This window comes from Globicephala melas, chromosome 1, assembly GCF_963455315.2.
Source record: "Globicephala melas chromosome 1, mGloMel1.2, whole genome shotgun sequence".
Classification (NCBI taxonomy): domain Eukaryota; kingdom Metazoa; phylum Chordata; class Mammalia; order Artiodactyla; family Delphinidae; genus Globicephala; species Globicephala melas.
In genome coordinates this window covers 4971580-4987704 of record NC_083314.1, presented here as the reverse complement: position 1 = coordinate 4987704, position 16125 = coordinate 4971580, and the positions used below count along the sequence as shown (strand labels likewise).

The 16125-nt window shown below is 40.5% G+C and overlaps 1 protein-coding gene across 5 annotated transcripts in view; it reads left to right on the top strand.

Moving 5' to 3' along the window:
• CRB1 (crumbs cell polarity complex component 1) overlaps nucleotides 1-16125 on the top strand; it is a 267605-nt gene that overhangs the window by 204635 nt on the left and 46845 nt on the right. For all 5 annotated transcript variants that reach the window (XR_009563008.1, XM_060294412.1, XM_060294325.1 and 2 more), the window contains one exon: nucleotides 10326-11282. Coding sequence is in view for 4 of the 5 variants with exons in the window: in XM_060294412.1 (XP_060150395.1) it covers nucleotides 10326-11282 (957 nt within the window). In the remaining variant the exon portion in view is untranslated. The remainder of the gene's footprint in view (nucleotides 1-10325; nucleotides 11283-16125) is intronic.

The window sequence follows — 16125 nt, the reverse complement described above, 5'->3', positions numbered from 1 at the left end:
GTAAATTTAAGAAAACAGTAAATTAAAGTTTCAACTAAGAGGTCAAAATATGGTAGCTGTCAGGAACCAAAGTGAATTATGAGAGACTATAGTGCAGAATGTCAAAATCAAGACAGATGACAGACTTCAGGCTTTTGAAATGTTTGCTCATTTCAAGTGTATGTGAAAACTCTTGAGAGACAGTTTTGTTTTGTTTTTTTAATAGTTAATTTTTTAATTTATTTTTGGCTGTGTTGGGTCTTCGTTGCTGTGAGCAGGCTTTCTCTAGTTGTGGCGAGCGGGGGCTACTCTTCGTTGCAGTGCACAGGCCTCTTCTCACGGTAGCTCCTCTTGTTGTGGAGCACGGGCTCGAGGCGCGCGGGCTTAGTAGTTGTGGCACGTGGGCTCAGCAGTCATGGCTTGCGGGCTCTAGGGTACAGGCTCAGTAGCTGTGGCGCACGGGCTTAGTTGATCCGCGGCATGTGAGATCTTCCCGGACCAGGGATCAAACCCGTGTCCCCTGCATTGGCAGGCGGATTCCTATCTCCTGCACCACCAGGGAAGCCCTTGAGAGGCAGTTTGAAGGAGTGAGTCTGTGCAGAGTTTTCTCTGGAGACTTGCTGCTGTGCCAAGCTGTAGCCCAGCCCTCAAGTGTAGGGTTGGGAGCTACATTGTAACCCCAATGAGTGGCAACAGCTTCAGTGAGACTCCAGTCTCACCCAAATTGGGGGAGAGAGGGGAAGGGCAACTTAGACTAGATTCTCCACCGACCTGAGGAATATAAAAGGTTTTTAAGGAAGTTTATTGTACTTAAGGGTCTGTACCATTTGTGTGAGAGGAACCCAAAGAGGGTTCACATTTGTTTTAAAGCTTATACCCCTTAACCATTCACAACTCTGCTACTTTTATTTTATCTTAGAAAGAGATGTCAATATAGACATATTTCAGGGTTAATAAAATTAACTTATCACAAAGATTTTTTTACAAATGGAGCTGTAAGGTTATATTTGAAAATAACCCTCTTAAAACCAGCCAATATCTTTACAACAAACTTTTGCTGCTGTAACTGCTAGAATTACCAAAAAAACATAGTTTCATCTTTGTACATCTGTGGGGATCTGACCTGAGACCATACTTCCTCTCCCCCACTCCCACCCTTTAAAGAAATATGTGTTTTTCTCTAGAATGATTCTAAAATAGTGTCTGCACTTTTTCTAACATCTTTATTGGAGTATGATTACTTTACAATGTTGTGTTAGTTTCTGCTGTATAACAAAGTGAATCAGTTATACATATACATATATCCCCATATCTCCTACCTCTTGCGTCTCCCTCCCACCCTCCCTATCCCACCCCTCTAAGTGGTCACAAAGCATCGAGCTGATTACCCTGTGCTATGTGGCTGCTTCCCACTAGCTATCTGTTTTACATTTGGCAGTGTATATATGTCCATGCCACTCTCTTGCTTCATCCCAGCTTACCCTTCCCCCTCCACATGTCCTCAAGTCCATTCTCTACATCTGCGTCTTTATTCCTGTCCCGCCCCTAGGTCTTCAGAACAATCTTTTTTTTAGCATACTTTTTTTTCTTTTCTCTTTCTGACTTACTTCACTCTGTATGTCAGACTCTAGGTCCATTAACCTCACTACAAATAACTCAATTCCATTTCATTTTATGGCTGAGTAATATTCCATCTTCTTTATCCATTCATCTGTCGATGGACACTTAGGTTGCTTCCATGTCCTGGCTATTGTAAATAGTGCTGCAGTGAACATTGTAGTACATAACTCTTGGAATTATGATTTTCTCAGGGTATATGCCCGGTAGTGGGATTGCTTGGTCATATGATAGTTCTATTTATAGTTTTTTAAGGAACCTCTATACCGTTCTCTATAGTGGCTGTATCAACTTACATTCCCACCAACAGTGCAAGAGGGTTCCCCTTTTCTCCACACCCTCTCCAGCATTTACTGTTTCTAGATTTTTTGATGATGGCCATTCTGACTGGTGTGAGGTGATACCTCATTGTAGTTTTGATTTGCATTTCTCTAATGATTAGTGATTTTGAGCATCCTTTCATGTGTTTGTTGGCAATTTGTATATCTTCTTTGGAGAAATGTCTGTTTAGGTCTTCTGCCCATGTTTGTATTGGGTTGTTTGTTTTTCTGATATTGAGCTGCATGAGCTGCTTGTATATTTTGGAGATTAATCCTTTGTCAGTTGCTTTGCTTGCAAATATTTTCTCCCCTTCTGAGGGTTGTCTTTTCATTTTGTTAATGGTTTCCTTTGCTGTGCAAAAACTTTCAAGTTTCATTAGGTCCCATTTGTTTATTTTTGTTTTTATTTCCTTTTCTCTAGGAGGTGGGTCAAAAAGGATCTTGCTGTGATTTATGTCATAGAGTGTTCTGCCTATGTTTTCCTCTAAGAGTTTTACAGTGTCTGGCCTTACATTTAGGTCTTTAACCATTTTGAGTTTGTGTATGGTGTTGGAGAATGTTCTAATTTCATTCTTTTACATGTAGCTGTCCAGTTTTCCCAGCACCACTTATTGAAGAGACTGTCCATTGGACTTTTTGTCCATTGTATATTCTTGCCTCGTCTATCAAAGATACGATGACCATATGTGCGTGGGTTTTTACTGGGCTTTCTATCCTGTCCCATTGATCTATATTTCTGTTTTTGTGGCAGTACTATACTGTCTTGATTACTGTAGCTTTGTAGTATAGTCTGAAGTCAGGGAACCTGATTCCTCCATCTCCGTTTTTCTTTCTCAAGATTGCTTTGGCTATTCGGGGTCTTCTGTGTTCCCATACATATTGTGACATTTTTTGTTCTAGTTCTGTGAAAAATGCCATTGGTGGTTTGATAGGGATTGCACTGAATCTGTAGATTGCTATGGGTAATATAGTCATTTCACAATGTTGATTCTTCCATCCAAGAACATGGTATATCTCTCCATCTGTTTGTATCATCTTTAATTTCTTTCATCAGCGTCTTATAGTTTTCTGCATCCAGGTCTTTTGTCTCCTTAGGTAGGTTTATTCCTAGGTATATTATTCTTTTTGTTGCAATGGCAAATGGGAGTGTTTCCTTAATTTCTCTTTCAGATTCTTCATCATTAGGGTATAGGAGTGTAAGAGATTTCTGTGCATTAATTTTGTATCCTGCTACTTTACCAAATTCATTGATTAGCTCTAGTGGTTTTCTGGTAGCATCTTTAGGATTCTCTATGTATAGTATCATGTCATCTGCAAACAGTGACAGCTTTACTTCTTTTCCAATTTGGATTCCTTTTATTTCTTTTACTTCTCTGACTGCTGTGTCTAAAACTTCCAAAACTACGTTGAATAATAGTAGTGAGAGTGGGCAACCTTGTCTTATTCCTGATCTTAGTGGAAAAGGTTTCAGTTTTTCACCATTGGGAACAATGTTGGCTGTGGGTTTGTCATATATGGCCTTTATTATGTTGAGGTAAGTTCCCTCTGTGCCTACTTTCTGGAGAGTTTTTGTCATAAATGGGTGTGGAATTTTATCAAAAGCTTTTTCTGCATCTATGGAGATGATTATATGGTTTTTCTCCTTTAGTTTGTTAATATCGTGTGTCACATTGATTGATTTGCGTATATTGAAGAATCCCTGCATTCCTGGGATCAACCCCACTTGATCATGGTGTATGATCCTTTTAATGTGCTGCTGGTTTCTGTTTGCTAGTATTTTGTTGAGGATTTTTGCATCTATATTCATCAATGATATTGGCCTGTAGTTTTCTTTTTTTGTAACATCTTTCTCTGGTTTTGATATCAGGGTGATGGTGGCCTTATAGAATGAGTTTGGGAGTGTTCCTCCCTCTCCTATATTTTGAAAGAGTTTGAGAAGGGTAGGTGTTTGCTCTTCTCTAAATGTTTGATAGAATTCGCCTGTGAAGCCATCTGGTCCTGGGCTTTTGTTTGTTGGAAGATTTTTAATCACAGTCTCAATTTCAGTGCTTGTGATTCGTCTTTATATTTTCTGTTTCTTCCTGGTTCAGTCTCGGAAGGTTTTGCTTTTCTAAGAATGTGTCCATTTCTTCCAGGTCGTCCACTTTATTGGCATAGAGTTGCTTGTAGTAATGTCTCGTGATCCTATGTATTTCTGCAATGTCAGTTGTTACTTCTCCTTTTACATTTCTAATTCTGTTGATTTGAGTCTTCTTCCTCTTTTTCTTGATGAGTCTGGCTAATGGTTTATCAATTTTGTTTATCTTCTCAAAGAACCAGCTTTTAGTTTCATTGATCTTTGCTATTGTTTCCTTCATTTCTTTTTCACTTATTTCTGATCTGATCTTTATGATTTCTTTCTTTCTGCTAACGTTGGTGGTCTTCTTGTTCTTCTTTTCTAATTGCTTTAGGTGTAAGGTTAGGTTGTTTATTTGAGATTTTTCTTGTTTCTTGAGGTAGGATTGTATTGCTATAGACTTCCCATAGGTTTTGGGCTGTTGAGTTTTCATTGTCCTTTGTTTCTAGGTTTTTTTGATTTCCTCTTTGATTTCTTCAGTGATCTCTTGGTTATTTAGTAGCGTATTGTTTAGCCTCCATGTGTTTGTATTTTTTACAGTTTTTTTCTTGTAATTGATGTCTAGTCTCACAGCATTGTGGTCAGAAAAGATACTTGGTACGACTTAAATTTTCTTAAATTTACCAAGGCTTGATTTGTGACCTAAGGTATGATCTATCCTGGAGAATGTTCCATGAGCACTTGAGAAGAAAGTGTAATCTACTGTTTTTGGATGGAATGTCCTATAAATATCAATTAAGTCCATCTCATTTAATGTATCATTTAAAGCTTGTGTTTCCTTATTTGTTTTCATTTTGGTTGACCTGTCCATTGGTGAAAGTGGGGTGTTAAAGTCCCCTACTATTATTGTGTTGCCATCCATTTCCCCTTTTATGGCTGTTAGCATTTGCCTTATGTATTGAGATGCTCCTATGTTGGGTGCATAAGTATTTACAATTGTTATATCTTCTTGCATTGATCCCTTGATCATTATGTTGTGTCCTTCTTTTTGTCTTCTAATAGTCTTTATTTTAAAGTCTATTTTTTCTGATATGAGAATTGCTATTCCAGCTTTCTTTTGTTTTCCATTTGTATGGAATATCTTTTTCCATCCCCTCACTTTCAGTCTGTATGTGTCCCTAGGTCTGAAGTGGGTCTCTTATAGACAGCATGTATATGGGTCTTGTTTTTGTATCCATTCAGCCAGTTTATGTCTTTTGGTTGGAGCATTTAATCCATTTACATTTAAGGTAATTATCAGTGTGTATGTTCCTATTACCATTTTCTTAATTATTTTGGGTTTGTTATTGTAGGTCTTCTCCTTCTCTTGTGTTTCCCACTAGAGAATTCCTTTAGCATTTGTTGTAAAACTGGTTTGGTGGTACTGAATTCTCTTAGCTTTTGCTTGTCTGTAAAGGTTTTAATTTCTCCAGTGAATCTGAAGAAGATCCTTGCTGGGTAGAGTAATCTTGGTTGTAGGTTTTTCCCTGTCATTGCTTTAAATATGTCCTGCCACTCCCTGCTGGCTCGCAGAGTTTCTGCTGCAAGGTCAGCTGTTACCCTTATGAGGATTTCCTTGTATGTTATTTGTTGCTTTTCCCTTGCTGCTTTTAATAGTTTTTCTTTGTGTTTAATTTTTGATAGTTTGATTAATATGTGTCTTGGTGTGTTTCTCCTTGGATTTATCCTGTATGGGACTCTCTGCGCTTCCTGGACTTGATTAACTATTTCCTTTCCCATATTAGGGAAGTTTTCAACTATAATCTCTTCAAACATTTTCTCAGTCCCTTTCTTTTTCTCTTCTTCTTCTGGGATCCCTATGATTTGAATGTTGGTAGGTTTAATGTTGTCCCAGAGGTCTCTGAGACTGTCCTCATTTCTTTTCATTCTTTTTTCTTTATTCTGCACTGCTGTAGTTATATCCATTATTTTATCTTCCAGGTCACGTATCCTTTCTTCTGCCTCAGTTATTCTGCTATTGAGTCCTTCTAGAGAATTTTTAATTTAATCTATTGTGTTGTTCATCATTGTTTGTTTGCTCTTTAGTTCTTCTAGGTCCTTGTTAAATGTTTCTTGTGTTTTCTCCATTCTATTTACAAGATTTTGGATCATCTTTACTATCATTACTCTGAATTCTTTTTCAGGTAGACTGCCTGTTTCCTCTTCATTTGTTTGGTCTGGTGGGTTTTTACCTTGCTCCTTCATCTGCTGCATATTTCTCTATCTTCTCGTTTTGCTTAACTTACTGTGTTTGGGGTGTCCTTTTCACAGGCTGCAGGTTCGTAGTTCCAATTTTTTTTGGTGTCTGTCCTCAGTGTGTAATTTTGGTTCAGTGGGTTGTGTAGGCGTTCTGGTGGAGGGAACTGGTGCCTGTGTTCTGGTAGATGAGGCTGGATCTTGTCTTTCTGGTGGGCAGGACCACGTCCGGTGGTGTGTTTGGGGTGTCTGTGATCTTGGCATGGTTTTAGGCAGCCTCTCTGCTAATGGGTGGGGTTGTGTTCCTGTCTTACTAGTTGTTTGGCATCGGGTGTCCAGCACTGGAGCTTGCTGGTCGTTGAGTGGAGCTGGGTTTTAGTGTTGAGACGGAGATCTCTGGAAGAGCTCTTGCTGATTGATATTACGTGGGGCCAGGAGGTCTCTAGTGGACCAATGTCCTGAACTCAGCTCTCCCACCTCAGAGGCTCAGGCCTGACACCCAGCCGGAGCACCAAGACCCTGTCAGCCACACAGCTTTTGGGAAATCTGAGGTCTTCTGCCAGCATTCAGTAGGTGTTCTGTAGGAGTTGTTCCACATGTAGGTGTATTTTTGATGTATTTGTGGGGAGGAAGGTGATCTCCATGTCTTACTCCTCTGCCATCTTAAAGGTCCTCTATCTGTCTGCATATTTTAAGAAAATGCTAGAGACATTATATGTATGCCATTACAAAAGTATTAGGAGGCCTATGTATTCTACTGTTTACCATTGCATTAAGCTGCACAAAGTTTATGCATTTTTTAATGCATTTTTCTCTTCTTTCTAAGCTCAGTATTCTTGTGAGCTAACATTTCCTGAATGGTTTCTTCTCTGCTCCCTCCCTCCCCCCTTTTCTTCTCCTTTTTTTTTTTTCCCCTTTCATCTTTCCTTCTCTTTCTTTCTTTTTCAGAAACCACCTTATCTATTTTTAGGTGTTTCAAATTCTTAAAATGTGAACTGTTGGGTGGTCTGAAATTTGGCCCTCTAATGACTCTGGGCTTTCATGGCCTGCACATGATTTTATTTCATCAGAACTTCATGTATTTGGACAGTAATAAACAATACATAGTCTAAGCAGATCTGAAAACTCTTTTAAAAAAAAATAAAAGATGAAAGGTTGTGACTGGTCACCTGGGGCAGCAGGAAAGAGAGAGAAAGAAGGGGAATTGCTGCTGGGCTGTGCTGGGCTGGGCTGTGCTGGGCTGGTCAACAACCATGCTCCCCTCCACCTGCAGGGCAGAGGCCCGTGGACCTGGGGTCCTTGGGGAGTCACGGGAGGAGTGTCAGTCAGTGGTCAGTGTAAAACGGGTCCTGGTCCCCCTCAGAAGGCGCAGGAAGAACAACAGACAGAGTTGGTGATGTCAAGTAAACCTTAGGAAGCCAATGAGGAAGGGGCTGGGGGAGGGACAACGTGAGAACAAGGCCTTGTGGAGTCTCAGCTGGAGCAATGGACCAGGGGGCTCCAAGGACCCCACAAAGAGCCCCGGGATAAAAGTCACCTTGAAACACCTGCCAGTCTCAGAGAGAGTGGAGCCATCTAACACCGGCACCAGTCAGGGGAAACTTTCTGAACCCTTCTGACACTCAGGCAGAAGTCTGGAGGTGGGGAGGGGAGGGAAAAAAGAAGGGGGCACCCTTCCTGGTCCTTTTTCAAGACAGCCTGAAGTCGAGCTAACAGACAAAGAAAAAAGATTCAATTCCAAAGTGCACTGAAACTTACATTTCTTATGACTGGCCATCCTACTTATTGTAGGTCTTTAAAATGTGATCTTAAGACTTATTAATCAAGGCTGAACAGAAAAGACTTGGGGTCTGTAGGAGATTTTATCCCCCATTAAATATGTTTAAAGGCACAATGGGCGGGAAAAAAGAGTTTTTCTTCAATTATAACTCATGAGCTGTTCAGCATTCCTCTTAATTAAATGCTTACGGTTTGATTTTTTTGTGTTTTCAAAATCCTGTGAAAATCAAATTTAAGTAAACTATCTTCTAATAACAAAAGTTTGAACTTTTCGTAAGTTCAGTTAAATGAAACTTGCATTCTAACATTCCTTTAAAATATAGCCTGTAATTTCTGTGTCAGTTCTGTTACCTATGAGGATGATTATAGATCACATAAATCAGTTTGATTTAGTTTTATTTTTTCTACTCATCCAGCTTTTTATAACACACGTATGCACAGCACTGTGCAGGGACTGTGGGAGACTCTAAGATTGTAACACGTTCCCTCCTTTCACAGAGCTTGAAATACTTTTGGATTAACAAAGATTGTATGAAAGTAATCCAAGTAAAGTAAAATATAAGTACAGGAGGGTCCAATCAAGGGTCTAAATATATGGTACATAAATGGCTGTGGGCAAAAATTTAACCACTGTGCCACCAGGTAAATTTATCTCAAAATAGACACAAAAAGAGCACTTTGGGCTCTGGAGTAGATGAGGTTAAATGCAGTATAAAAATTTTAATCACCTTACAAAGGTCATCATTAATCAATTCATACAAAAATTAATTACCTAGTGCCAAACGTGAGCCAGGCATCGTGCTGTGCTTTAGACATACGTTGGTAAATCAAACAGCTTCCCTTCCCTCGTGAAGAGCATGATCTAATGAGATTCCAGCCTAATATGCTGTCCAAGTCAATCTCTCATTATGTAAAGTTATGCAATTTGTGGGTCATTCCGTATGCCCACACTTTCTAAATAGTCTCTCTCAATGATGACAGTGCTATTTGATTTTGTCATGCGAGGGTAATTTCTTTGGTTATTACTTTTTAATTACAGCCAACACTTACTGAGAAGTCACTTATATATCAAGCAATGTTATGAGCATCTTATGTGTCTTTACTCACTTAACCTTTAAAAAGCCCTGTGATACAGATACTATTTTTAACCCCATTTTATAGATCAGAAGACCTAGACACAAAAAATAAATGTAACCTGCTCACTGCCTAGCTGGGATTCAGATCCAACATTATCAGTATAGGAGCCTTTGATTAAATTTAAGAAGCACACACTTAGGCGTGGAGTTAAATGGGAAAATAGGACAGACATGTTAGTAATAACAAAAAACAAGAATGCACTAAGTTATCAATTAAAAAACAGAAAGTGTCAGATTGGATTTTGAAAACCAGATTGTAGAAGTGCTTTGGAGTTTAGACATCAATCTTTCTAAGCCTCAGTGTTGTCTGTGAAAGAGAGCTAAGTCTATCTGCCTTGAAAACCTCAGGAGATTGCTGTAAACACAAACACATAACGTGGATGATGGTGCTGTCGAAGCCACAGAGTCCTATACATGTGTCAGTTTTTGTTAACACTATTTGTTCATTTGAACTTCGTTAAGAAGCAATAGCCATCACTCTTAAAAAGTGTTATAGTTCTTTTTGTTACCTGGATTAAATGAATTCTAACGATTCTCTAATTAGATACCTTTTTTTGACTTAGAACCAGGAAAAAGAGTAAAAGAAAGTAAAGAAACTAGAAACCGGAACTTGTTATTGGATAGATTTCATGGTTTATACTAGACTTGTGGAGAGGAGGTTATGGGACCTTCCATTCTCCTCAGAAGCCCTCCACAGAGAGAGTTGTCTGGACTGTCTGTGTGTCTAGGGATTACGGGGAGGTACAAAAAATGGAGAAGGCAGATCGCTGTTTCCAAGTAGAATAGAGTGAAATTAGCAGCCCAGGGCAAGATAAACAATATCTGGGAACTAAGTCCCCAAGTAAATAATTTGTGTCTAGCATTGTTCCCAATAGCAATCTAACTCTCTTTTAAAAAAATTTTTATGATATTCAGTGTCACATATATATCTGACAATGATAGTTTGAGTCAACTATTTTTGGCAAATAACCTATTTCTAGAGGGAGAATTCAAGGTTCACCATGACTGCACTTCTGTGCACCATACGTGCAGAATGATGGAATTGGTATCAGCTCCTCAGTCTCTAGTCACATTTCGCTCTGTTACACTCCCTACACCTGAGCTGGTTCTGCACCTCCAAAAGATTATACATGAAGATTATGAGAAAGTTCTATTTTTGATCTGAATATATGTAATTTCAATCTGTTCTTTATCACTGAACAGGGGTCCACTGTGAAGAGGACGTCGATGAGTGCTCTTCAAGCCCTTGCCAAAACGGTGGTACCTGTGAGAACTTGCCTGGGACTTACACTTGCCGTTGCCCATTTGATAACCATTCTGGAGCATTTTATGGAGGAAGGAACTGTTCTGATTTGCTCCTCAGCTGTACTGATCACCCATGTCTAAATAATGGAACATGCGTCCCTCACCTCCGCAATGGCCAGCATGGATTCGGCTGCCTGTGTCCCTCTGGCTATACTGGGTCACGGTGTGAAACGGTCACCACACTTTCTTTTGAGGGTGATGGCTTCCTGTGGGTCCCAAGTGGCTCAGTGACAGCCAAGGACTCCGGTTGTACAATAGCCCTCAGGTTTCAGACTGTCCAGCCAGTGGCACTTCTACTCTTCCGAGGTGACAGGGACGTGTTTGTGGTACTGGAGCTGCTCAGTGGCTACGTCCACTTATCAGTTCAAGTCAGGGATCAGCCAAAGGTGGTCCTGTTCATCTCCCACAGCACCAGCGATGGGGAGTGGCATGCAGTGGAGGTGACATTTGCAGAGGCTGTGACCCTTGCCTTACTTGACGAGTCTTGCCTGGGAACATGCATCACGAGAGCTCCTTCTCCATTTGGAAGCGATGGGTCAACATGTGCTTTACAAAACTCCTTTTTGGGGGGTTTACCAGAGGGAACAGCCCACAGTGGTGTTGCTCTGCTTAACGTCTATAATAGACCATCCATACCTTCGCTTGTGGGCTGCCTCCAAGATGTTCAACTTGACTCGAATCCCATCACCCTGGAGAACATCTCGTCCGGCTGGTCATTAAATGTCAAGGCAGGCTGCACGAGAAAGGACTGGTGTGAGAGCCAACCCTGTCACAACAGAGGACGCTGCCTCAACTTGTGGCTTAGTTACCAGTGTGATTGCTACCGGCCCTACCGAGGCCGGAGCTGTCACAGAGGTGAGAGGGGCAGGGCGCCAGGAAGGCTGTGCCTCAGAGCAGAGCTGGGACAAAACAGCCAGGCCGTTCCTGCTGGTTATGAATCATCAGGAGCCCTCAGGACTCTGCGGCTGGCTGCCCACTGACAGGAAAAGGAAGAGGCTGATGATGTACCTTAATTAAATCTGAGTGGATTCATAGGACGCCAGGGTTTCACTCATGCAGAGAAGTGAAAACTAAGCCCATAGCTCCCATCCAAATGGGTTTACATCTTGGTGTTTACAAAATGCTATTACAATTTTACCATTTGTTGTGTATCAGAAATTTATTGCAAATCTTATTTGAAAGAGGAGTAATCTTTTTGGAAAAACAGGACCGTTAGACATGAAACTAGTCAATGCCGAATTCTAGAACAATGCCGCGTGCATAGTAGACTCTCAGTACGTAGTTACTTCCTTGCCCTCCTCTCTATGCAGTTCACACTAGCTCCAAAATCATGCTTAAGTTTAGCACGTTTACAAACCACCAATTTTATGCAAAGGTGTATTTTCCAGAGTTGCATTGGAGAAAACAGGTATTTTACCTATGTGTCCTAAGAAAAAAAAGAAAGAAAAAAGTTTAAAAAAAGTAACAACACTGAAACTTGGTAGATGCCGTAAACTAATTGATCTAATTTCTCTAGCAAATCAGTTTGAAATGCATTTCAAAATCCTTACTTCCGACATTGTTGCAAAGACTGCTGTTGATAGTGATCAATACATACCTGTTTCTTTTTATTATTCTCTTGCATTGCAAATGTTGGAAAGGTAATTGCAACAGACTGCTTTGAAGTGCAGCTGTAATTTACCCCAAGATTTGAGAGTAACGTGAAATAGGACAACATCTGGTAAATAGTCTTCTTTGCTTTATATGAAGTAAAATTGAAACCAGTCTTGGTCTATACCCTACTCCGTGTATGAAGGGCTAAGAATTATTAGAAGCTATTCACGGTCTCCCCCTGACCACAATATTCATTACAAATCACGGACCTGCTTGACTATGAGGCCTGGCGTCTACTAGCTCTATGTAATATTTTAAAGGGAATGGCAAGTTGTTTTGTGATATTTTTAAAGGAGAAAAGGGGAGATTATGCTGAAGCAATGTTCACTTTTTGAAGAAAAATTTAATTGACCTAAGGCAATATTTTTACTACATATACAAAATAACAAACAGATGCTGACTCATTTTGACCAGCTTCCAAGTGCAGTGACCCATGAGGTTAATACTTGACTGTGGGGATGCTAACTGTCCTGGTAAATAGATTCAAGGGATGCCAATCCAGTGGGTTCTGGTTTTCTTTAATTTATTTTTTCCAACTTGGAAAATCACAGAGTCTTTAAGCCCAGTTCCTGAATTGGTTAGCTGTCCCCTCTCTTCCTCCAGTTTCCTTTTCCCCCGGCCGCCCCCCACCCCTCCACTATTTTGAAACTGTTTAATCCTCATGAAAATGCTTAGCTTCAGAAGATATCTTTTTAGGGAGTAAGTTCTGTAAAATCGTCCCTTTCTGAAAATTCTTGGTATAATTTTAAGAAAAGTTATATTTCTCATATCACCTCTTAGTCATAAATTTAAAGTATTTTGTATTTGCTATCATCTTTGAGGAATGTTTGCTGGGGAGTTTATTCCCATCACAAAAGATGCTTACAAGCTGTAAGGACAACCTGGAATCTTCCTGTCATTGTACATAGATGTTCAGGAGGAGATGGGCTAAAAAGTACAAGGCAAAAACTTCACCCAATTCATGATCCTGGCTCAGCGTTTCCCAAACATGGTACCCATTGCAAGGAACAAGCAGACTGGATGGAGGATTTGGCTGGCTGACGAAACATGACAGACAGACAGGCTTCCTATATTTTAAAGTTGATTTTTTAAAAATGATCCAAGTGTCTCAATAAGAAGAGTTCAGAAAAGAGTTTCTCAAAGCTTAGTTCCCAGAGCTGTCTGCAGGGTCGTCGCGGTGTATCTTATCGCCCTGGCTGTGTCCAGGAACGTGGAGCTTCCAGGATACTGTTCAGGATAAAGGTATCACCGACCTCGTCCCTTCTAGAGAATATTTGATTAAGAGAGGCAATTGACATATGTTTTATCTTCAGTCGTACATCTAAACTTTGACACTCTTATCTGCTTGGAATTAGAGTTTCTTAGATATAGAAGGAGCTTCACTCCATGACTGAATTTTTTACACTGTTGTGCACCCAAGTGTAGTGGCCCAAACCTCTGCTTACACACCTTCAGGAATGGGAAACTCACTCACACTCCATCTTCCCAGAAATCCCCTAGAAGTTGTCTTTTTTGTACTAAAATAATATATGATGACCTATAGCTTCCATTCATTGGCAGCATTGTAACTCTTGAAGCCAATGTCAACCTTACTTACATGTCTTCTTCTTGAGAACACAAATGTTTGAAGAAAAGTGTCTTGTACCATCCAAGCCATCACTCCTTTCATGCTAAACACACCCAGTTTCTTCTAATGTTTTCCACCTGACATCGTTTTCAGACACTCCATCCGCTGCTTGCTTGCTCTGGAATAAATCTGCTTATCTGGCTCCTAGATGTGCCTGACAGTGCAGAGTGACACAGGACTGTAACCTTCTCATTCCAGAGAATGTTCTTCTATTCTGCAGCCTAATGTCCCGTTGACCTGTGGGCAGCCACATTCTATGACTGGTTCACTTTGAGCTGTTCTCCCTCTTGGTGCCACAGATTTCTGCTTTTTCCACCCTAAACCAATGAAGGACACTTAGACCCAAGTGGCTTTTATTTATTCTAAATACATTTCTTCTTGTTGTAGTCCATCAATCCTTAAAACTTGGTTATTTCTTAGCCCTATTTGTCGTCCCTCTTCATGACACATCAACAACACATATGAGAATCATTCTTTCCGTGTCCACAGACAAGTCATATATGGCGTCAGGTGTTTCTAAAATCATGTAGTAAATCATGTGCTCTGACTACTTGCTTGTGATTTCTGAAGAATAGGACTGCTGGAGAGTCAAGCTTCTGAGAAAAAGAGACAGCTCTGTGTTCTGTCTGTCTTTTCATCTGGATCCACAAAGTGATGCTGCAGGCGTCCCAGGATGACCAGCGGGGACCACCCCTGAGGCAGAGCAATTCTGTGCGTATTCCCAAACCTCGGGAACTTCAAGAGCCACATTTTCTTATTGAGCATTTTATCTCATATGAAAGTGCTGCCGTGCATTCAGAGATGTTAGCCTCTTCAAACGGATTGTTACATCTAACAATGCACTTTGAAAGCTACCTGTAGTTGCCTGGAGCAGGTGGTCTCCAAATGCAGATTCAAAATGTAACGTTCCTGTCGAAAATCAAGGCAGAATTCTGAAAATGCAGACTTTTATGCAGAAGGTCTTCAAACACAGATGGTTACCTAAGCAAGCTTCACTATAATTCAGCTAAAATAAAATATGTCCCACCTTTGCTCAAACTTCAGTGGAACCATATGACAACATTTAAACATGCTGGAATGTGCTTTTTTTCTGGTTAGGATTGGGATGTGAAGACTTGAAGACAGCAATATGTTTAAGACAATGCTCTTGTCAAGTTCATCAGTGATTTCCAGATTGCAAGATTCAGTGGTCATTTTTCAGTCCTCATCTGCCTTGACCTCTCAGCAACAGTTACCACCGTTGAATACGCCCTCTTCCTGAAAACTCTTTCCTTACTAGGCTTATGGGGTGTCACTCTCCCTTCGTTCTCTTTCTGTCTTACTCTTTTATCATCTCCTTTACCTCCACATGTCTGATGCTTAAGGGTTCAGTTCTTGGACCTCTTCTTCTCTCTCTAGATTCACTCTCTTGGTGATCTCTTCCAATCTTAGGGCTTTAAATGCCACATTTACACTGACAAATCCAAAATTACTGTGACTAGCCTAGAATGTCTCCCCTGAACCCCTATATCTAACTGCTGACTAGAAATTTCCACCTGGATATCTAATAGGGCATCTCAAATTTAATATGGAATCTCATTTCTCCCCCAAATCTGTTCCTCCTGTTTTCTTCCCCATCTCTGCAAATGGAAACTCAATGCTTCTAGTTACTTGGACCAAAAGCCTTGGAGAGCAACTTGCCCCAGAAAATCCTGGTTTTGGTTCTACCAAAACATTTCCAAAATCTGACCACTTCTCCTCATCTGCACCATGACCACTGATCCAAGCCACCATCATTTATCTCCTGAATTTCTGCAGTAATATCTCTACTTTCTTCGGGGTTCTGCTCAAATATTACCTTCTCAGAGAGTTCTTCCCTGATGGCTCCATTTAAAATGACAGCTCCACTCCCTCCTGCAGCTCTTCCTAGTCCCTTTCTCTGCCTGAGTTTTTGTATATCAAAGAACCTATCGCCACCTGACATACTATATAACCTCCACCCAAATGGAATGTCAGCTTTAGGAGTACAACAACTTGTGTTCCTACTATATCATCAATGATTTTGAAGGTCAGCATTTATTTTTATACTTCTCAAAGAGTTTATTTGTGGTGATGCACATCGATAGCATTGCCACGTCAATGCATTAGAAATCTCTCTGTCCACAGGAAATGTTGGGTGAGTTCAGAACTCAGCTTTGCCCTAGTACTTTGTGCCCCATGCCTCTCCTTCACCCACCCAGGACCAAAGAAGGAAGAGTCCTCCTCTTCCTTTGTTCAACTGCCTTGCCTCTTAATATTATTAGGGGTATCTTCCCAAAAGAGGATTTGCAAATCTAATTCTTGGTTTCTGTACTTTACAAGGAACAGTTAGGTTTGATGCCATTTGTTTGAGCATGGCCCCAAATAGCAGCGATGACGATTGCTCAGTCTGCTTACATG